We start from the raw sequence: 16796 nt of genomic DNA on the forward strand, positions 1-16796 counted from the left end.
ATAAAATTAATTTCATGCTGCCTTCTGGTGATGAAATAGTACAGAAAATTCAACAAAAATTTTTTAGAAGTCAAAAGGCATAACTTTTCCACTGCGGTCACACTGCAGGCCAGAGTCATGAAATCAACAAAGGAAAATGTTAAAGGATCACTGTACTGTGCTGCAACACAGCACTGGGCCTGTGATTACACTTTCTAAATAAAATTATTATTTTAAGATCTTGGTAAGAAAGTAACAGACCCATACAAATAAGCTTTTCTTAATAGCAATCAACAAGACCTTGATTTAAGCTGGGGAGACAACAGGCAATAACCACATCAGACTAAATTTCTTTACATGAATGATGATTAAGGCTACGATTATGTCACGGAATCTGTGATTCTATGACTTCCATTGAATTCCATGACATTTTCTGCCCTGGGGCTGGAGCTCCCAGCCAGCCCTGCCCCCACAGCTCCCAGCTCCCGCCCTGGTTGGGGGACCCCACAGCTGCCCAGCAGCCAAGGCAGGCAGCAAGGGGCTGGCACTGCTGCAACAAATGACGGGGGAACTGCCCACAGGTGCTGAGATGTGGCAGCCGGCCAGCAGACCCTGCAACTGTCCATCCTCAGCTGCCCAGCCTGCAGCTGCCCAGCCTCAGCGGGCCATGGGAGGACCCCCTGCAGCTGCCCAGTCATAGCCAGCAGTTGGGGGACCCGCAGCTGCCACGGGGGAGAGGGGACCCTGCAGCAGCCCAGCTCCACAGGCAGGGGAACCCCAGAGCTCACACACACCGCAGCAGTGGAGTACCTGGGAGCCCTAGCAACAGTGGGTGCTGAACCCACCTCCCCTTTTTGTCAGGGATATTTTTAGTGAAAGTCAGGGACAGGTCACGGGGCTTCTGTGAATTTTTATTTATTGCCTATGACCTGTCCCTGACTTTTACTACAAATAACCGGGACAAAAACTTAATCTTGACGATGATTACATTACATGACAAGCTACCATACTCAGCTGTGGAAATAAGTTGTGTACATCGTTCCACTCAAGAATCCATAAGAATTTGGAAAAAGACAGAATTTTGGTGGGTCTGGATATTCCTTAGGAGGCAGCAGACACATGGAATACATTCCCCGTTGCCAATTTATTACTTTCCAAATTGTTTTTTTTTCTACCATTTAGAGAGTCTATAACATTCAAGGTTTTACTCACAGGTTCTGCAGTATGAACTCCACCTCCAGCTCCTCCTGTTCCTGAAAATCAAAGAGAAGTGAATTAAGTCAATATGAAATAACCCTTCCACATAAGGGTAACTGTTGATTGTATGAGCCTGGATTCACAGGTGTACAAGGAGACTGTATCGGCAGGAAAAAAATAGCAAAGGTTACTTTGAAAAAGCTTCCTGCACTTCAGTGGAGATGGACATCACTGAATGAGGAAGAGAGATTCTTAACTCTCCTAGCTAACATATCTAGCACCTTACCACAAATGCCATCATTGTTACCTGGACATAAGACATTGGGCAGATCTGTTTTCTGCCAACACCCACCATCCTATCTATATTCTTCTTCTTCTATGATTCCCATCCATCAGCTAAACAGCAATGATTGGGCCAAATGAAGTCTTTCCACCACTTTCTGTCTTGTACCAGCTTCATGGCTTTCTTCATCTTTAAACCTTATTGTTCAATGTCTATCCAACAAATTTGCTTCTAGTCTAGTTCCTTGCACTCTGGTATGTATCACCATGTATGGTATCCTTTCCAAGTCCATTCTTGACACATGTTCAAACCATCACAATCATCTTTCTTGAATTTTCTGTAATAGCATTATTTTTTGCCCTTGCTGTTTTCTTATCACTCCATTTTTTATTTTCTGTGGTCTTGAAATTCTTGGTATGTCCTTCAGCTTCAGTCAGTTCATATCTGCTGTCAATGTCTTTCCTCATACTCCAGCTTTCTGACCCAAGCAGCAGTAATGGCACAATTGTCTCATATATGCTGATTTTCATTTTTATGGAAATATGTTTAGCTTTCCAGATCTTAGAGTTTTCCAAATGCAGTAGCAGTCAGTCTGATGCTGCTTCTTATGTCATCTTCACAATTCCCATTCTTTGATATTAGTCTTCCAGTGTACACACGGTTTTTTCAATTGTTCTAGTTCTTTGTATCTGACTTTGATCTTTTCCTCTTGTCTCCCAGTTGCCATAACATTTCTCTTCTCTGTGCTGTTCCTCAGTCCAAATTTTCTGCTTTCTTGATCTACCTTGTCAGTTAGTCCCTGTAAATCCTCCTTGATCAATGCTTTGAGGTCAAAATTATCTGAGATTCTATTCACTGTCCTCCAATATAATATGACTTCTCCCATTTCATCTCTCAGCCCTACAGCCATTGTTGCTTCCAGTATCAAGTTGAACAAATCTGGTGATAGCATGAATCCTTGTCTTACTCTTATAGCCATCTTGAATCATTCTATCAGCTTCTTGCCTACTCTCACTGCACTCATCTACATGCTGTAGACCGGGGTAATCAATAAGAGGAACATAAGCCAAATTTTGAATGGGCCCCAAAATCTTTTTATTTACTTATTATCTTTTCTAATTATTATTTTCTCTGGAGTCTGGACCTTGACTATACCTTGACCAAGAAATTTGGACCTTACAAAAAATAATTGACTACCCCCACTGTAGACATTTTCTATCACCTTGATCAAATTTTCAGGGATGCCAGACATTCCCAAGACTTGCCATGACCCTTTCTGACAAATGCAAGTTTGAAGTTTATAAAGTTGTTGTAACAAGTTTGGTTCCCAGAGAATGTTCTATTTCTCCAATATCTGTCTTATTACAAAGAGCTGATTTATTGTACTTTGTCCCAGTCTAAATCCGGCCTGTTCACCTGCAAGCATCAGTTCCACATAGCTCTTCATTCTCTTCTGCAAATCTTGGTGAATGCTTTTCCCAGCACAGTCTTGTTTGTGAATCTTGTTAAATAGCTGGTGCATCATCTTTACTGTGTGTTCCTCACCTACTTGAAGCAACTCTGCAATTATATTGTCACTTCCTGGCACCTTTTTGTTTTCAGCTTTCTATCAAAATCTTTTCTACTTCTTCTAAGAATTCTGGCATCTGCTCTCCCTCATTAGTGCCAGGAAGCTTCCCCAGCACCATTTCATCACCTGTGTTCGGCACACTGTACAACTCTTCAACATAGTCTTTTCCCAGCTATATATACTTTGTAAATTATCAGTTAGGAAAATTCTTGAAATACTGGGCCCAATTCCCAAAACAGAGCACCTAATCTGTATGCTGAAATCATGCCACGGATTGCTTGAATCAACATTTAGATGCCTCGGTGCCAATGTGAATATCCAGAGGTAGGAGTTAGCTATTCTACTTAGGCGGCTCATGTTTTAACATTGAACTACCTAGGTAAAAATTATCAGCTGTTTTATACCAAACTGATTGGAAAGTCAGAGCTACTAACTCATGGGAAACAAGTTATGACAGAGTAATTCTGAATAGTGCTATCGGGTGCTCATAATCTCTGGAAAGTGCAATCTTTGCAAGTCAGTGGAGAGATTTTTTCCCAGAAAAAAACAAACCTGACCAACCGTATCAAACCACAGTCAACTTCCACTGGTCAAGAATGTTGAAATTCTGGCCAAACTCTTCATTATAATAATGGCAGAATAAATTTTCAAGCAGATTTTTCCTGTAACAATCTAAGAAAGATTGATAGACGGATGGGGGCAATCCAATCCACAGGAAGGACCAATAAAATACAATACAAGAAAATATTTAGAAGGAAAACCCACACAAGTGTCTCTTCCTTCAGTTCTCACCTTGATTTCATTGCTCACCTGGGGATTCAACACGAACTTCACACGACCTTTATACCCAACGTGAAGTTTAGCTACGTCAAAAAGAACTGTGCAGAGTTCATCATCTTTGCTGAATCTATCTTCATCACAGACTTTCAGCTCCAGCATGTTCTGGGAACAGAAGTAAAGGTTTTTATAAATTATATAATTTCAAAGAACCCTGTTAGTAGGAAATCCTTGAGGCTATGCGTGTTTAGTCTATGCACATAGGGCAAGTAGTAAAAGAAGGAATGGGAGAAGTGAGAGAGTAAGACAGAATGGGTGAGGCCATATTACACTTATTCTACTTTAAAGAAATAAACTGAGTAATAAGGGGGGGGGCGGGTTCCACTCAGGCCATATGTATATGCATATGTATATCTCTCTAGAGTCTGATTCTGGGCCTATGTAACTATAGGGTTTGAGTGAGAATAAAACATCAAAAAATGACCTAAAATAGTATTTCCATGCTTTAAAATGTCTCTATTTTTAAGTCTATTATCTTGGTACCTTGTAGGACTAGAAGTAGGTTATGGTCCCCAGTAAGAAACTTTCTTTTCCAATGGTTCATATTTAATCCTGCAGAATTCCAAGATATAGGACTTTACATATTCATAACAACGTTATGGCTAGGAAAACAGTCCCTGGCCCAGGATTGAATTTTGCCTGTCCTAGACCTCAGATGGGGGTAATTTTCTGGGGAAGAAGGAGGAAGCATTTTTCAGATAGGTTGATTGGAAAATAAAATGGCTGCCCCTTGAAGCTGTCCAGGACTTGAGAATGTTAGAATAAGTTCTTGGGGAGATGAATTAATGGGAGAGGACAGGTGAGATATGCACACATCCATTAAGGGTCCTTCAAAGAGTTCCAGTAAATGAGTGGGTAATTAATGTCAGGGTGAAGTCTAAAGAAATTCTGGCTCCATTTAGATCTGCAGGAGAGCTTCAGATCCCTGACAGGAGTGGGGCGCTCTCGTGTATCATACCTTAAGACGATTGTCAATCCTGTAACAGAAGGTTTCATTCCAGACTGGATTTTTACAGTTTTTGATTGTTTTGGTCCGGACCCTTTGAGTTGAGGCAGTTGGCAGCCACAGTTCTACATAGCAATCGGACTGGCTCACTGTATAAAAGAAGGTAAATAATAAGTAACAGTCTACCCGATGTGCAGTATCACTGAAGGAATTAGTGCATCAGACTCATTTAAAACTTAAAAATCAAAACGACAGAAGGGAGTGTGTGGAGTCCTTCATTGCTGAGGGTCTGAGGTAATAGCCAGGAAATATTGATTACTGAAGTTGCTGGCATGAGTGGGAGAATTGAGGGAGGGACTACTCGGCCTCCACAGACATTTGAGGGAAGAGTCTACAAGGTTTTGATTTGTTCGTTAAGAAGGCTTAAATAAGGCTTAAATAAAACAGCTAACCCTGCTGGAAACTGCTTCTCTAGATTCCTTCAGAGAGTTCAGACAGAATTAACCCAGGGTGTGAGCTGACTCAACAAGAGCAAAGCCTGGTCTGGTAGGAGGCAGGTGCTGTAAGATAGGCCCCCCAACCATTTTACAATCCACAAAACACATCTCTCAGCCCTTTTCCTGCTTCTATACATCTACCTAGCTTTTTTCTTAAAACATTTTTATCAGAAAAATAATTATGTGCAAACACATCTCTACATACACATGCATTCATATTTACACAAACCACTAAGATGTGTGTGTGGTAAACAGGGGCGGCTCTAGACACCAGCGCGCCAAGCAGGTGCTTGGGGCGGCCGTTTCCCGGGGGGCGGCATTTGGCTCCGGTGGAGCTCCTGCCGGCATGCCTGCGGCAGGTCCACCGGAGCCCGGGACGAGCGGACCTGCCGCAGGCATGACTGCGGCGGGTCCCGTCTTCCCGCGGCTCCGGTTGAGCTCCCGCAGGCATGACTGCGGCAGGTCCGCTCGTCCCGGGCTCCGGTGGACCTGCCGCAGGCATGCCGGCAGGAGCTCAACCGGAGCCGCGGGAAGAGGGGACCCGCCGCGGGACCGGGGAAGGGCGGCGCAGCGCTCCGCGCTGCTTGGGGCAGCCCGATTTCTAGAGCCGCCCCTGGTGGTAAAGTTGCTTTGTACATAACATACCCTTCTTTCAGAGTAGCAGCCGTGTTAGTCTGTATCCGCAAAAAAACAGGAGTACTTGTGGCACCTTAAAGACTAACAAATTTATTTAAGCATGAGCTTTCGTGAGCTACAGCTCACTTCTTCGGATAAGACTTTAGATTATTCCACCCGTATGATATGCCTTTAAAACCTGAGAATAAGAGGTGCCTGACAGTAATGTCTGACAGAGTTACATTATCAATGAGGCAAGGTAGGTAAGGTGATATCTTTTATTGAACCAACTGTGGGCAAAAGAGACAAGCTTTCGAGCTTACACTGAGCTCTTCTTTCAGGTCTGGGAAATGTACACAGCTAAATACAAAATGAAACAGATTGTTTAGCATAAGTAGTTAACACATATTTCAAGGGACCATTCAAGGTGAAGTGGCTAATTAACACCTCTGAGTCATAGTGGGTTATAGATCTTTGTAACAGAGACACTGGATTTATGGCTTACTAAGTCCATGACTTTTTAGTGTCTTGTGGTTGTTTTAACTATTTATACTAAACAATCTGTTCCATCTTGTATTTAGCTGCGACATTCTCAGTACATTTTCCAGACCTGAAAAAGAGCTCTGTGTAATTTTGAAAACTTGTCTCTCTTACCAACAGAAGTGGGTCCAATAAAACAGTGGTTCTCAATCAGGGGTCCAGGACTGCCTGGGGGTCTCGAACAGTTTCAGGGGAGCTGCCAAGCAGGGCCAGCATTAGACTCACTGGGGCCCAGGGCAGAAAGCCGAAGCCTTGCCACATGGGGCTGAAGCCCAGGTCTCTGAGCCCTGCCACTTGGGGCTGAAGCCCAGGTCTCTGAGCCCTGCCACATGGGGCTGAAGCCCAGGTCTCTGAGCCCTGCCACCAGGGGCGGCTCTAGACACCAGCGCGCCAAGCAGGCGCTTGGGGCGGCCGTTTCCCGGGGGGGCGGCATTTGGCTCCGGTGGAGCTCCCGCCGGCATGCCTGCGGCAGGTCCACCGGAGCCCGGGATGAGCGGACCTGCCGCAGGCATGGCTGCGGCGGGTCCCGTCTTCCCGCGGCTCCGGTTGAGCTCCCGCAGGCATGACTGCGGCAGGTCCGCTCATCCCGGGCTCCGGTGGACCTGCCGCAGGCATGCCGGCGGGAGCTCAACCGGAGCCGCGGGAAGACGGGACCCGCCGCGGGACCGGGGAAGGGCGGCGCAGCGCTCCGCGCTGCTTGGGGCAGCCGGATTTCTAGAGCCGCCCCTGCCTGCCACTTGGGGCTGAAGCCAAAGCCTGAGCAACTTAGCTTCACCAGGGCCCCTGTGGCTTGGGGCCCCAGGCAATTGCCCTGCTTGCTACCCCCTAATGTCTGCCCTGGCTTTTATATGCAGAAAATCAGTTGTGGCACAGCTGGGCCGTGGAATTTTTATAGCATGTTGGGGGGGCCTCAGAAAGAAAAAGGTTCAGAACCCCTGCAATAAACGATATGACCTCACCCACCTTATCTCTCTAACACGCTGGGCCCAACAGCTACAACAACCCTGCATACTGCTTTACCAGGGTCATACTGTGGGTCAGGTAGGAGCAGGAAGCATAGTCACATGTGATTGCAGCAGAGGTTAGCAATAATCAGGAAGCGACCCAACTAGTCAGCCCTACTTATGGGCGTATTAATTACCCACAGAATTAACTCTGAGTGCCTTCTAGCACATGCCAAATGCAAAAACATTCTTCCCAAACCATGGTTATTTATACTTGTTTATAATCTTAATTTATAACACATATTAATATCAACAAGGCTGAATATAAGTTTTAATGGGAGAACATGGTAAACTACCTGAATCTCCTAGCCTACCAACAAGATTATTCAGAGTCCTATTCAGCAGGCTCTCTAACAACGTATTACTTTTTTTCCCTCGCTTTGATTTTGGGCTCTCTCCTTTTCTTCCCTTAGTCTTTATATCTGGCATTTTTCTTTTTTTCTTTCTTTCTTTATTTTACCTACCTTTCCACATTCTGTAGCTCAGGATTCTCTGAAGAACCTGATGGACCACTCAGAAGTTCAGGAACAAAGTGCGCACACAGATCATTCTCTTTTCCATCATCACATTTACCAATGGCATTTCAATAGGTCTCATTGCAGCCTGGGACTTGGGCCATGTAAGACCTGGTCTGGTGGAAAAGAAGCTCACTTCTCCTGACTTGATCATCAGCCATCTGCAAGCTCTTCCAGGAGCTGGACCTTTTTAAACCCAGAGGGGGACTCAAATTCTTTGCTGGGAGAGTCAAATTAGTATCCACTCAGTGAGCTAACTTTACTTTCCACTTGCTACAAGTTCCCTGCTTTCTAAGGCTATCAGTCTTAAATTTGCATCTAAATCCATCACTCATCTATGATCACAATCTTCAGTAAGCTACTTCTCACTAAGATGTATTGGTGGAGAAGATGGAACTTCATTCCCAATCCCAGCACTGCCATGATCAGACGTCGGTAGAGCTCTGTTACCACTTCTATTGTAAAGGTCTCCACTATCTTGGGCTCTTTTTTGCTATTATCTCTAGTGCTGTGATCAGATAGTGATAGTCCTTTAATTACCTCTGTTGTGGACACTTCCCCTTCCCTGATTCTTCTTCACTATGCATCATTTCCACCTATTTTAAGGTCCACAGAGTGGCATAGAGTGTTCTTTTTCCGGACTCTTATATTATTCGGCTTTGTGAGTGGTGAACATTTTCCATGCATGTTGAGTTTTACCACGTCTTCTGCACGTAGCTCTCTCTTTTTTGTTACTTGTCTCCAAAATGTTCTATATGAAGAACTCAGGTGTGGTTTTCTTTGTGTTTATTTTTGAGCTTTGATGTTAAAGAAAATTGCACTAAAATTTGAATTATCAGGTTCCCCCCTTTGGGATTGTTGAGAGTTTAGTCAGGTTTCTAAATGAAAAGTATGTCAATCAATTCTTCACTCTTTCATACACATCTATTTTATTGGAACTGAGTCCTGATATCATTATTTGAAAGAAAATCTGGCATAGTGAGATTTTTTTAATCCTAAAAATCACTGGATCATTTCACCCTTTTAACCTGTAACCTATTAGGTAATCTATTGTCCTCCTTGTTACAAATATCAATCCATAAGACTAACAAGAATAAAATATATTATTTTAACACCACACAAAAAAATAATTCTTGCAAGTTTGCAGCAACAAAATACAATGCTAGCACAGATATACAATAAAGATTATTCCTTTTCCTTTCACCCTAGAAAATTGTTGTATGTTAGAATTATTTACTCTAAGATTATCTCTTTTTTCCTCCAGTTAGCTCCAAGATGCTGGAGTCTGACATTTCTGTGGGTATCCTGTAGTACAAGGTACAGACTATGGTAACTCCATTTAGGATTGAAATCTGACATTACAGTCGATAAGTATGGTAGTCCATATAGACTGTAGTGTGTCAGGTACCTTATGCTTTTTAAATCCTAGTTATACTTGGACACCCATATGGGTACTTGTACTCTGATAATAAACAGGGTGTTATGGGAGCTCTTAGTGCTTGAGTGCATCTCAATGACAATAATACTTTTATTAAATACTCTCGTTGCTTTCAAGAACTATAAAAAACAGCTAAGAACAGTAGAAATACTCACACAAGTCAGCCTTCCGGAGATTTCTCATTCCTATTATTTTTACATGGAGCAAGTTGATAGAAATTACTTCTTCCTGCAGAAGAATGATTAACAAGATACACAGATGCATATTAAGGTGTGTATTCATCAATAGACACGCATCTAATATAGAGAAATGAGACACATGATGGTATGGCATGGTACAAAGGCTTTATTGGCCTGAGTTTGCAATAACCATATTACTCAAGAGAGGAAAAGGCATAAGCGAGTTACTGATACATAGGTCATCCGAAATAAGTGCTAATAAAATCTGTGTATTTTACCACCATTTTTTTCAGTATATTTAACTGTTTTTTTTAAATCTACTAGAGCTAAAAATGTTCAGTTGTATACCGTCTCTACATCTGTGAAACAAATCTTACCTATTTGTACAGGGCCTAGCACAATGGGGACCCAACCTCATTAGCTTTGGACATTAACACAATATAAGTAATGGAACAGACCCTAGCCCCAGTTTCTCCTCTTTGAGCCACTCTGATGTTTCAAAGAACGAGCACAGTTGTCATATGAACACAGCTTGGGATACCAATAGCATAGGTATGTAAAGCCAGCATAGTCCACCCACCCCACTCCTGCGCACAGAATGCAGAAGAAGGCACGAAGAGGCAGCGCTGAAACACAATCCATCCTAGCAATTCTCTGGCAGCAGAGCAGTTGCCAGGAAACTTATATCATTTAGAGCAATCTCTTTGCCCCAGCAGGTGAATTAGCTCTACATTTCCTGAGCCTGCCCAAACTCCACTCCACTGCACACTCATCCATAGAGAGCAAGATTTTGTGGCACCATGGAGACAGACACCCTACATGGGCTCCAGAAATCCTACCATCCATACCCCAGTGCAGCAAAACTGCACCTGTTTTGCTGTATCCAAGGTCCTTCATGGCCACAGAAAGAACACTTTCAATCTTTTTGTAGCAACATTACAAACTCAAATTAAAATGGTTCAAATGACATAGTGGTCTATGCAATGCAGGGTTCAAACTGCCAAATTTAAAAGTACATCAAATAGCTTATTATTTATGCCAAAAGTTAAAGTATTTGCAAGTACATCAACAAACATGAACGCCCTAGGGAAACACTGAACAAGGTATTACTAATACCAAACATTCAGGACACTATTTATTTATTCATGTTCTGATTTACATGATACTGATTCTAGTCCAATGCACATGTGGAAAACATGGAAGAAAATACTCTGAAAAAAATGCGTACAAGGAAATACTCACATAAGCATATACATCTGTGAGATAGTAAAGGGAAACAGGCTACTCATAGTTAGGGATAAGCAGAGCCAGAAAACAATTTAAAAAGTCAGACTTGTTCGACAAAATACCACATTTTTCACAACTGCAAATGAAAAGGGGCATGGCAAGATCACTTTCTGCTAGCAGAGCTGGTCAAATATCTAAGGGACTAGCCTCTGTGCAAATTGAGCTCCTCCCAGATCCATCTCTGGCAAGGTGCTGCAGGTGGTGTCTGGCTGTATATTCTATTTATGTCCTTCACTGGCAATCTTGTGGTGCCATTGGAGTTTTGACATCCATGTGATCATTTGCCATGTAGCCACATTCCTTGGTACATAGGCTTCTGTATTTGTTGGTCTTCCATTTAAATAATATATCTACACAAAGAAAGCCAGCAAAACTGATTCATTGCTGTTGGAGGCAATTGCTGGGTTAGGCTTCAAATATCCTCATTTCCGATCTTGTCCTGCCACTTGATATGGAGCAGTTGAAGAAGACAACAAGAATCGAAAACATGAATCCATTGTTCTCCGGCCTTCCTCAGTGCCCCTGTTTCACTGCCATACACTGCAATTGGCATAACTGTGGTTCTATAAATCCACAGCTTATTAGCAAGTTTAATGACATGGCATCCCCACAGAGACCTCTAAAGGGGCTGAAACATGGCAGCAGCTGTTGCTATTCAAGTGGCCACATTTTCAAGCATCCTCCAAGCACTGATTGTGACATTGCTCAAATATTTGACAGTTGCCACCTGCTCAGTGTCATGCCTGGACAAGTTAATACTGACCTGGTTGTAATCTGGAACTGGAGGCTGCTTGATGGTAATAACCAGTGACTTCTTTTTATCCAGCTTAATAATTAACCAGACCAATTTGCGCTGTTCTTTGCCTAACTAGTTCAGCCATCATCTGCAGCGATACATCAAACTGAGCCAACCTATGGCATATTTGAGATCTCAAAGCAGAACAACATTCAGCCCACAATGCCACTGTTAGCTCCTTCCTCAAGCTTATCCATCAGCCATTCAATGTCGATATTGCACTGGGTAGCAAAGCCTGGGATACTCAGTGCGGCTTTAGACCAGGTTGTTCCATGGTCAACCAGATCTGTACCTTGAGACAGCTTCTGAGAAGATGGATGAGTTTAATAAACCCCATGCAGCACTTTTTAGATTTCCATCAGGCCTTTGATTCAGAGCATCAAGCAAGTTTGTGGGATCTGATGAGGTGACTCAGCATCCCTGGGAAGGTAGTATCGTTGATAGAATGGAAAGCTGCGTTTGAGTCAATGGCAGACATACAACATGGTTCTCTATCTCCACAGGAGTTTGGCAAGGCTGTGTTCTGTTGTCATCAGCATTCTTCAGTATTGGCACTGATTGGTTGATGGATAAGAAAGTTGAGGTGAGCTGGTCAAATAATATTGGGCAAAAAATGTACAGGGTTAATAATTTTGCCACATTTTTCAACTAAATTACTTGAGGTAAGGAAGTACTAGTTACTAAGGAAGTATTTACTGACTAGTACATTTTACAGATGGGGAATTGAGGCACAGAGTTGCTAAGTGACTTGCCCATGGACACATAGGAAGTCTGTGGAGGAGCAGTTAATTGAATGCAGGTCTCCAAAGTCAAAGGCTAATGCTCTAACCATAGACAATCCTTCTTCTCTTTATCAATAACCAACAACTTTTCGTCTTCCCTGTTAAACTCAACAATAACCCTATCATAGGCTAATAAGTTTGGAGGCCAAAGGCCTCTGAGTTCACTGGTTACAAATACCTCAGCTTTCAGTCTCTGTATCTATTTTGGACATCGCTTATTACCTCATAAACACGAAGCACGGTGTAATCACTATGATTACTACTGCCAGAATTGCTAAAAAATGAGGTTACAAACACAGGGCCTGATCATACAGTCATGCTTCATGCAGTCATCCCTCAAGCAAAAGTCCCATTAACATCTATGAACCTAACTGTGCAATGCTTACTTACACATTTTTTCTCACCGAAGTCAATGGAACCACCCACATGCATAAGTGCTCATGTAAGAGTTGTACAAGTAGGTCCTAGGAGTGTTTTGCTAACTGATGCCTCCAGGCTCAGGCCCACGTATTTTGGGGTCCCCCATGAACCCAGAAATTCTGGAATATCCTACTGACAACTACGATTATGATTGTCTTTATCCTAATGACATTTAGTCAACGTACCCTGACTGCTCAGTACTGTCAGATATTTCATACACAATGGCCAAATAGGGTTCTTACACTCAGTTTAACAGTGGCAAAAGAATCCTTAGACAATAGACTGATATAACATGCAAAAAAAGAGGAGAAATCGATCTCAGATCCCAATAAGTCACGACTTATGAAAATATGGAGAGTCTTATGTGAAAAATAAAATGAAACTTGGGAAACATTTGTGTTATATCAAGAGAAAAGGGTAAATACCAAAGCAAAATAGCCTGCCAAATACAATGACAAAATTTTTTTTCCTCTCTTCTATATTTCAAGTTCTTAAAAAAAAAAAGAGAGAGAGAGAGAGAGAGAACTAGGATATGTGCTTCTTATTTAAAATGTTTTTAAAATAGAAGAGTAAAATACATAAAATGTTGATTCTGTGAAATCTGGAGCCCTTCAAGTGCAGACCACAGGCTCAGTTCTCAGCTCTGACCATCAGGTAGATAGCAGCTAATAACCATTAGAGTGCACCAGAGCTTCCTGGGAGGCAGGATTTCATTTTCTTCCTTTATATGCCCCCTAACTCAAGCAAAGTCAACTGCACTTAAAACACCTCCACTTGTATTTGCTGCTGTAACATACTTATTTCTCTCCCTTTGAAATGTCACCTAAGGGGGTTGATTCGCTACTGTATTCAACAGAATTCAATGGAGTTACCCAGCATGAAACTGGAGTAACACAGTGATGAATCAGGACCTGTCTCTTTTTCAGGGCTATGCAAACTACACTGGTTTCAGATTGCAAGAGTTCTTGTGAAACTTTTCCTCACCTCTGATCTGCATAGGCCCATGCTCCGAGTTTCTCATTCTGATGGGTTCAAAAACGCAAAGAGAAACTGACCTAATCATTGCCATGATTCAGATGACTGTGCATCAATACAGTGCTAATCTGCATGCTTCACATTCTTTTGATGGGGTGCAGTGCCTTAAGTAGCTGGATAATTATTAATTATATTGCATTTTGGCATGAGTGCCATATTCTTTTGGGTCACAACCAACAACTTTCCACCAAATAAATATGTTTTATGTCGGCCAACTGATCCGATTTAAGTATCATCTGTACTAAAGCAAAACTGCAGGTTGCCCTCAGAGTCAAGTTTTAAAGTATGGCACTTCTCTGAAAAGGTAACTGTGTAAAAATGGCATCTTCTTATGTACAGATCTACCCTGTGTATCCACAGTGACATCTGCCAACTTCGGTGACAAAAATAACGTTTTAACTGCTTTTTATTCCTATCAGCACTGAACAGCCAACCCACCTGAGAGAAAAAGAGTTGGATCCTAGTCCATCTTGTGCATCATCAACAGAAATAGGAGCAAAGAGTCCTGTGGCACCTTATAGACTAACAGACGTTTTGGAGCATGAGTTTTCGTGGGTGAATACATGCTTTCGTGGGTGAATACATGTAGTCACTACATGCATCCGACGAAGTGGGTATTCACCCACGAAAGCTCATGCTCCAAAACATCTGTTAGTCTATAAGGTGCCACAGGATTCTTTGCTGCTTTTACAGATCCAGACTAACACGGGTACCCCTCTGATAATCAACAGAAATGTTTACTAAGTTCAAATCAGTTACACTTGTGCAAGTTCCTTGAAAACAGAAGTCATAATTTAAAGACAATGGGATTGTAGGGGTGTCATGAAAGGAAATATTTGGACTACGGATCCATTAACAAGGTGATGAAGTGCATGGAGGATGGAACCCTGCTTGACACAGAGCCCAGGCTGGTAGTTAAAATAAACAGGTTTTTTTACTTGTACACTGAGCACTCCTGATTGGGATCATTTGATAGATAATAAACAAGGAACCCCACTGACCCATTCTTATAGAGTCATTTTTGAGAGAACTCTGCAGTTTAAATCCTCACTGCACTCTTGTATATATACTTCAAACCCAAGAAGTAAAGCACAGAATTATTCCAGGATACAATTACTATATTATCAGCAGATTTTGCCACTAGCAATGAGAGTCACTTCTCCATGAGGCAAAGACCAAATCTCCACTTACTGAGGTGAGCTATAAATAGTCTCCTGGGATTCTGACACTGCAACCTCACAGAAACAAGCTCTAGAAGTCCAGGCTGGGTCTGCCATCACTGATGACCAGAGTGACCACTCCACGCAGTAAGGAACAGAACTCTTCTTCTAAAGACATCTAACACGTAGTCCCCACAGAGCTATCACAGCTGCCAGAAGCAGTGCGTCCAGAAGGAATGCCCTCACATATTCCCTCACCATTATCACTGCCATCATATCCTCAGTTCCTTGTAACTTGCCCCACAACTTTACTCATCTGCATAGTTTCCACTACACCAGTCTCTCACTGAGACTACTTGGAAGCCTTTTTGTTTGTTCACTTCTTTAATTGCCTTCTCATTGTTAACGGATATATTGCCTGCCTAGTCTTTTGGATCATTTACCATCCTCAGTAATTGTCTAACCTCTTTCTAATCCCATTCTCCTCACTACCATGCTTCTCTCACTCATCTCCTGGCTCCTGATCCCTGATCTCCTGTCTTGTCTTGCCTTGTGCTTCTCCCATTCAGTTTTCAAATTTCACCATCACACCCTATTTGGCATCCGTATTCTTTACTGTAAACTTTCCCTCTTTCTGCTGCACCTGCTTCTCTCCCAGCTGCCCAGCATCCTCCTCACACTTTTGCCCTTTCTCATGCCACTGATCACGTCTGCCCCAAAACTGCCCCTTCTGTCATCTCCTCTACTTCTCCTTCCCTCATATGCACTTCTCCATCCTCCTCACCCCATTGACTCCAGTTCTCCAGCCTCTTGCCAAGAAGAGCAGTGAAACATTAATTTGTGAGAATTTTCTTCCACATATATGCTGTGAGCCAAAAAATGTCCTCCTTTCTCTATTACCAAATGAATGGGTGTGCAGAATTAAACGCTTACGGTAGACACCAATTCCAAATTCCCACCCAATTTCATGGTAAACTGTCAGGTCAAATAGAGCTCCAAGTTTAGATTTTGTGAAAAATAAGTTTTACTAAAGTTTAAACCAATATAAATGCTTCTATGATTTTTTTTAAAACACCGCCAATGGTAATTAATGTAAATGTTTTTTAAATAAAAATATTTTCTTTAGTGTTTGTAACCCAATTGTTACAGCATGTGGCAAATGCATCAGAGGGAAACTGACTAGAACCTAAAGAGTAACTGATTGATCTATTTTTGTTATTCACAATGAGGAAAAAACATCAAAAGTACAGACAGCAAATATAAACAACAAACCAGATCTGACTTCAAAATTCTTTCCATTTTAAAAAAACTGAGGTGCTATTTATAACACAGGAAAGAAAATGTATATATTCAAAAGCCATTATTTTTAACCTCAGTGTGAACATTTCAACAGTCATATGTAATACACTGAATTGACTCAGAAAATGTTTTGTATATTTTTCCTCCCTCTGTCAGAATAACCCTGCTCATTCAAAAAATGATCTCTCACATTCTGACAAAGACAGAAAACAAAATTTACAGTCAGCGTTCTTTCAGTGCCCATTGCAGGCTTTTCTATTACTAGCTGTAAACAGTACCAAGTACATTCATGGCACTTAAAATAACTAATAATAAATAAGTAGTAATAATAATTATTAATAATAATCTGGCACTGCATCCCTGATTTGAGCTGGATGGTCACCGTTTCTCTCAGTAGGCAGACAGCCTCTGTCCTGG

At 42.1% G+C, this 16796-nt stretch overlaps 1 protein-coding gene across 1 annotated transcript in view; it reads right to left on the reverse strand.

The window, feature by feature from the left end:
* The window catches only part of LOC120404503 (cytosolic phospholipase A2 epsilon-like), a 37165-nt gene extending 25479 nt beyond the window's left edge, over positions 1–11686 (reverse strand). Inside the window, exons 1-5 of the mRNA XM_039537198.1 lie at positions 11651–11686; positions 9577–9649; positions 4825–4961; positions 3840–3971; positions 1192–1232 (exon numbers count right to left, since the gene is read on the reverse strand). Of these exons, the coding sequence (XP_039393132.1) occupies positions 1192–1232; positions 3840–3971; positions 4825–4961; positions 9577–9604 (338 nt within the window). The 5' untranslated portion in view covers positions 9605–9649; positions 11651–11686. The remainder of the gene's footprint in view (positions 1–1191; positions 1233–3839; positions 3972–4824; positions 4962–9576; positions 9650–11650) is intronic.
* Between the last annotated feature and the right edge of the window lie 5110 nt (positions 11687–16796).

This window comes from Mauremys reevesii, linkage group 4 (assembly GCF_016161935.1).
Source record: "Mauremys reevesii isolate NIE-2019 linkage group 4, ASM1616193v1, whole genome shotgun sequence".
NCBI classification, from domain to species: domain Eukaryota; kingdom Metazoa; phylum Chordata; order Testudines; family Geoemydidae; genus Mauremys; species Mauremys reevesii.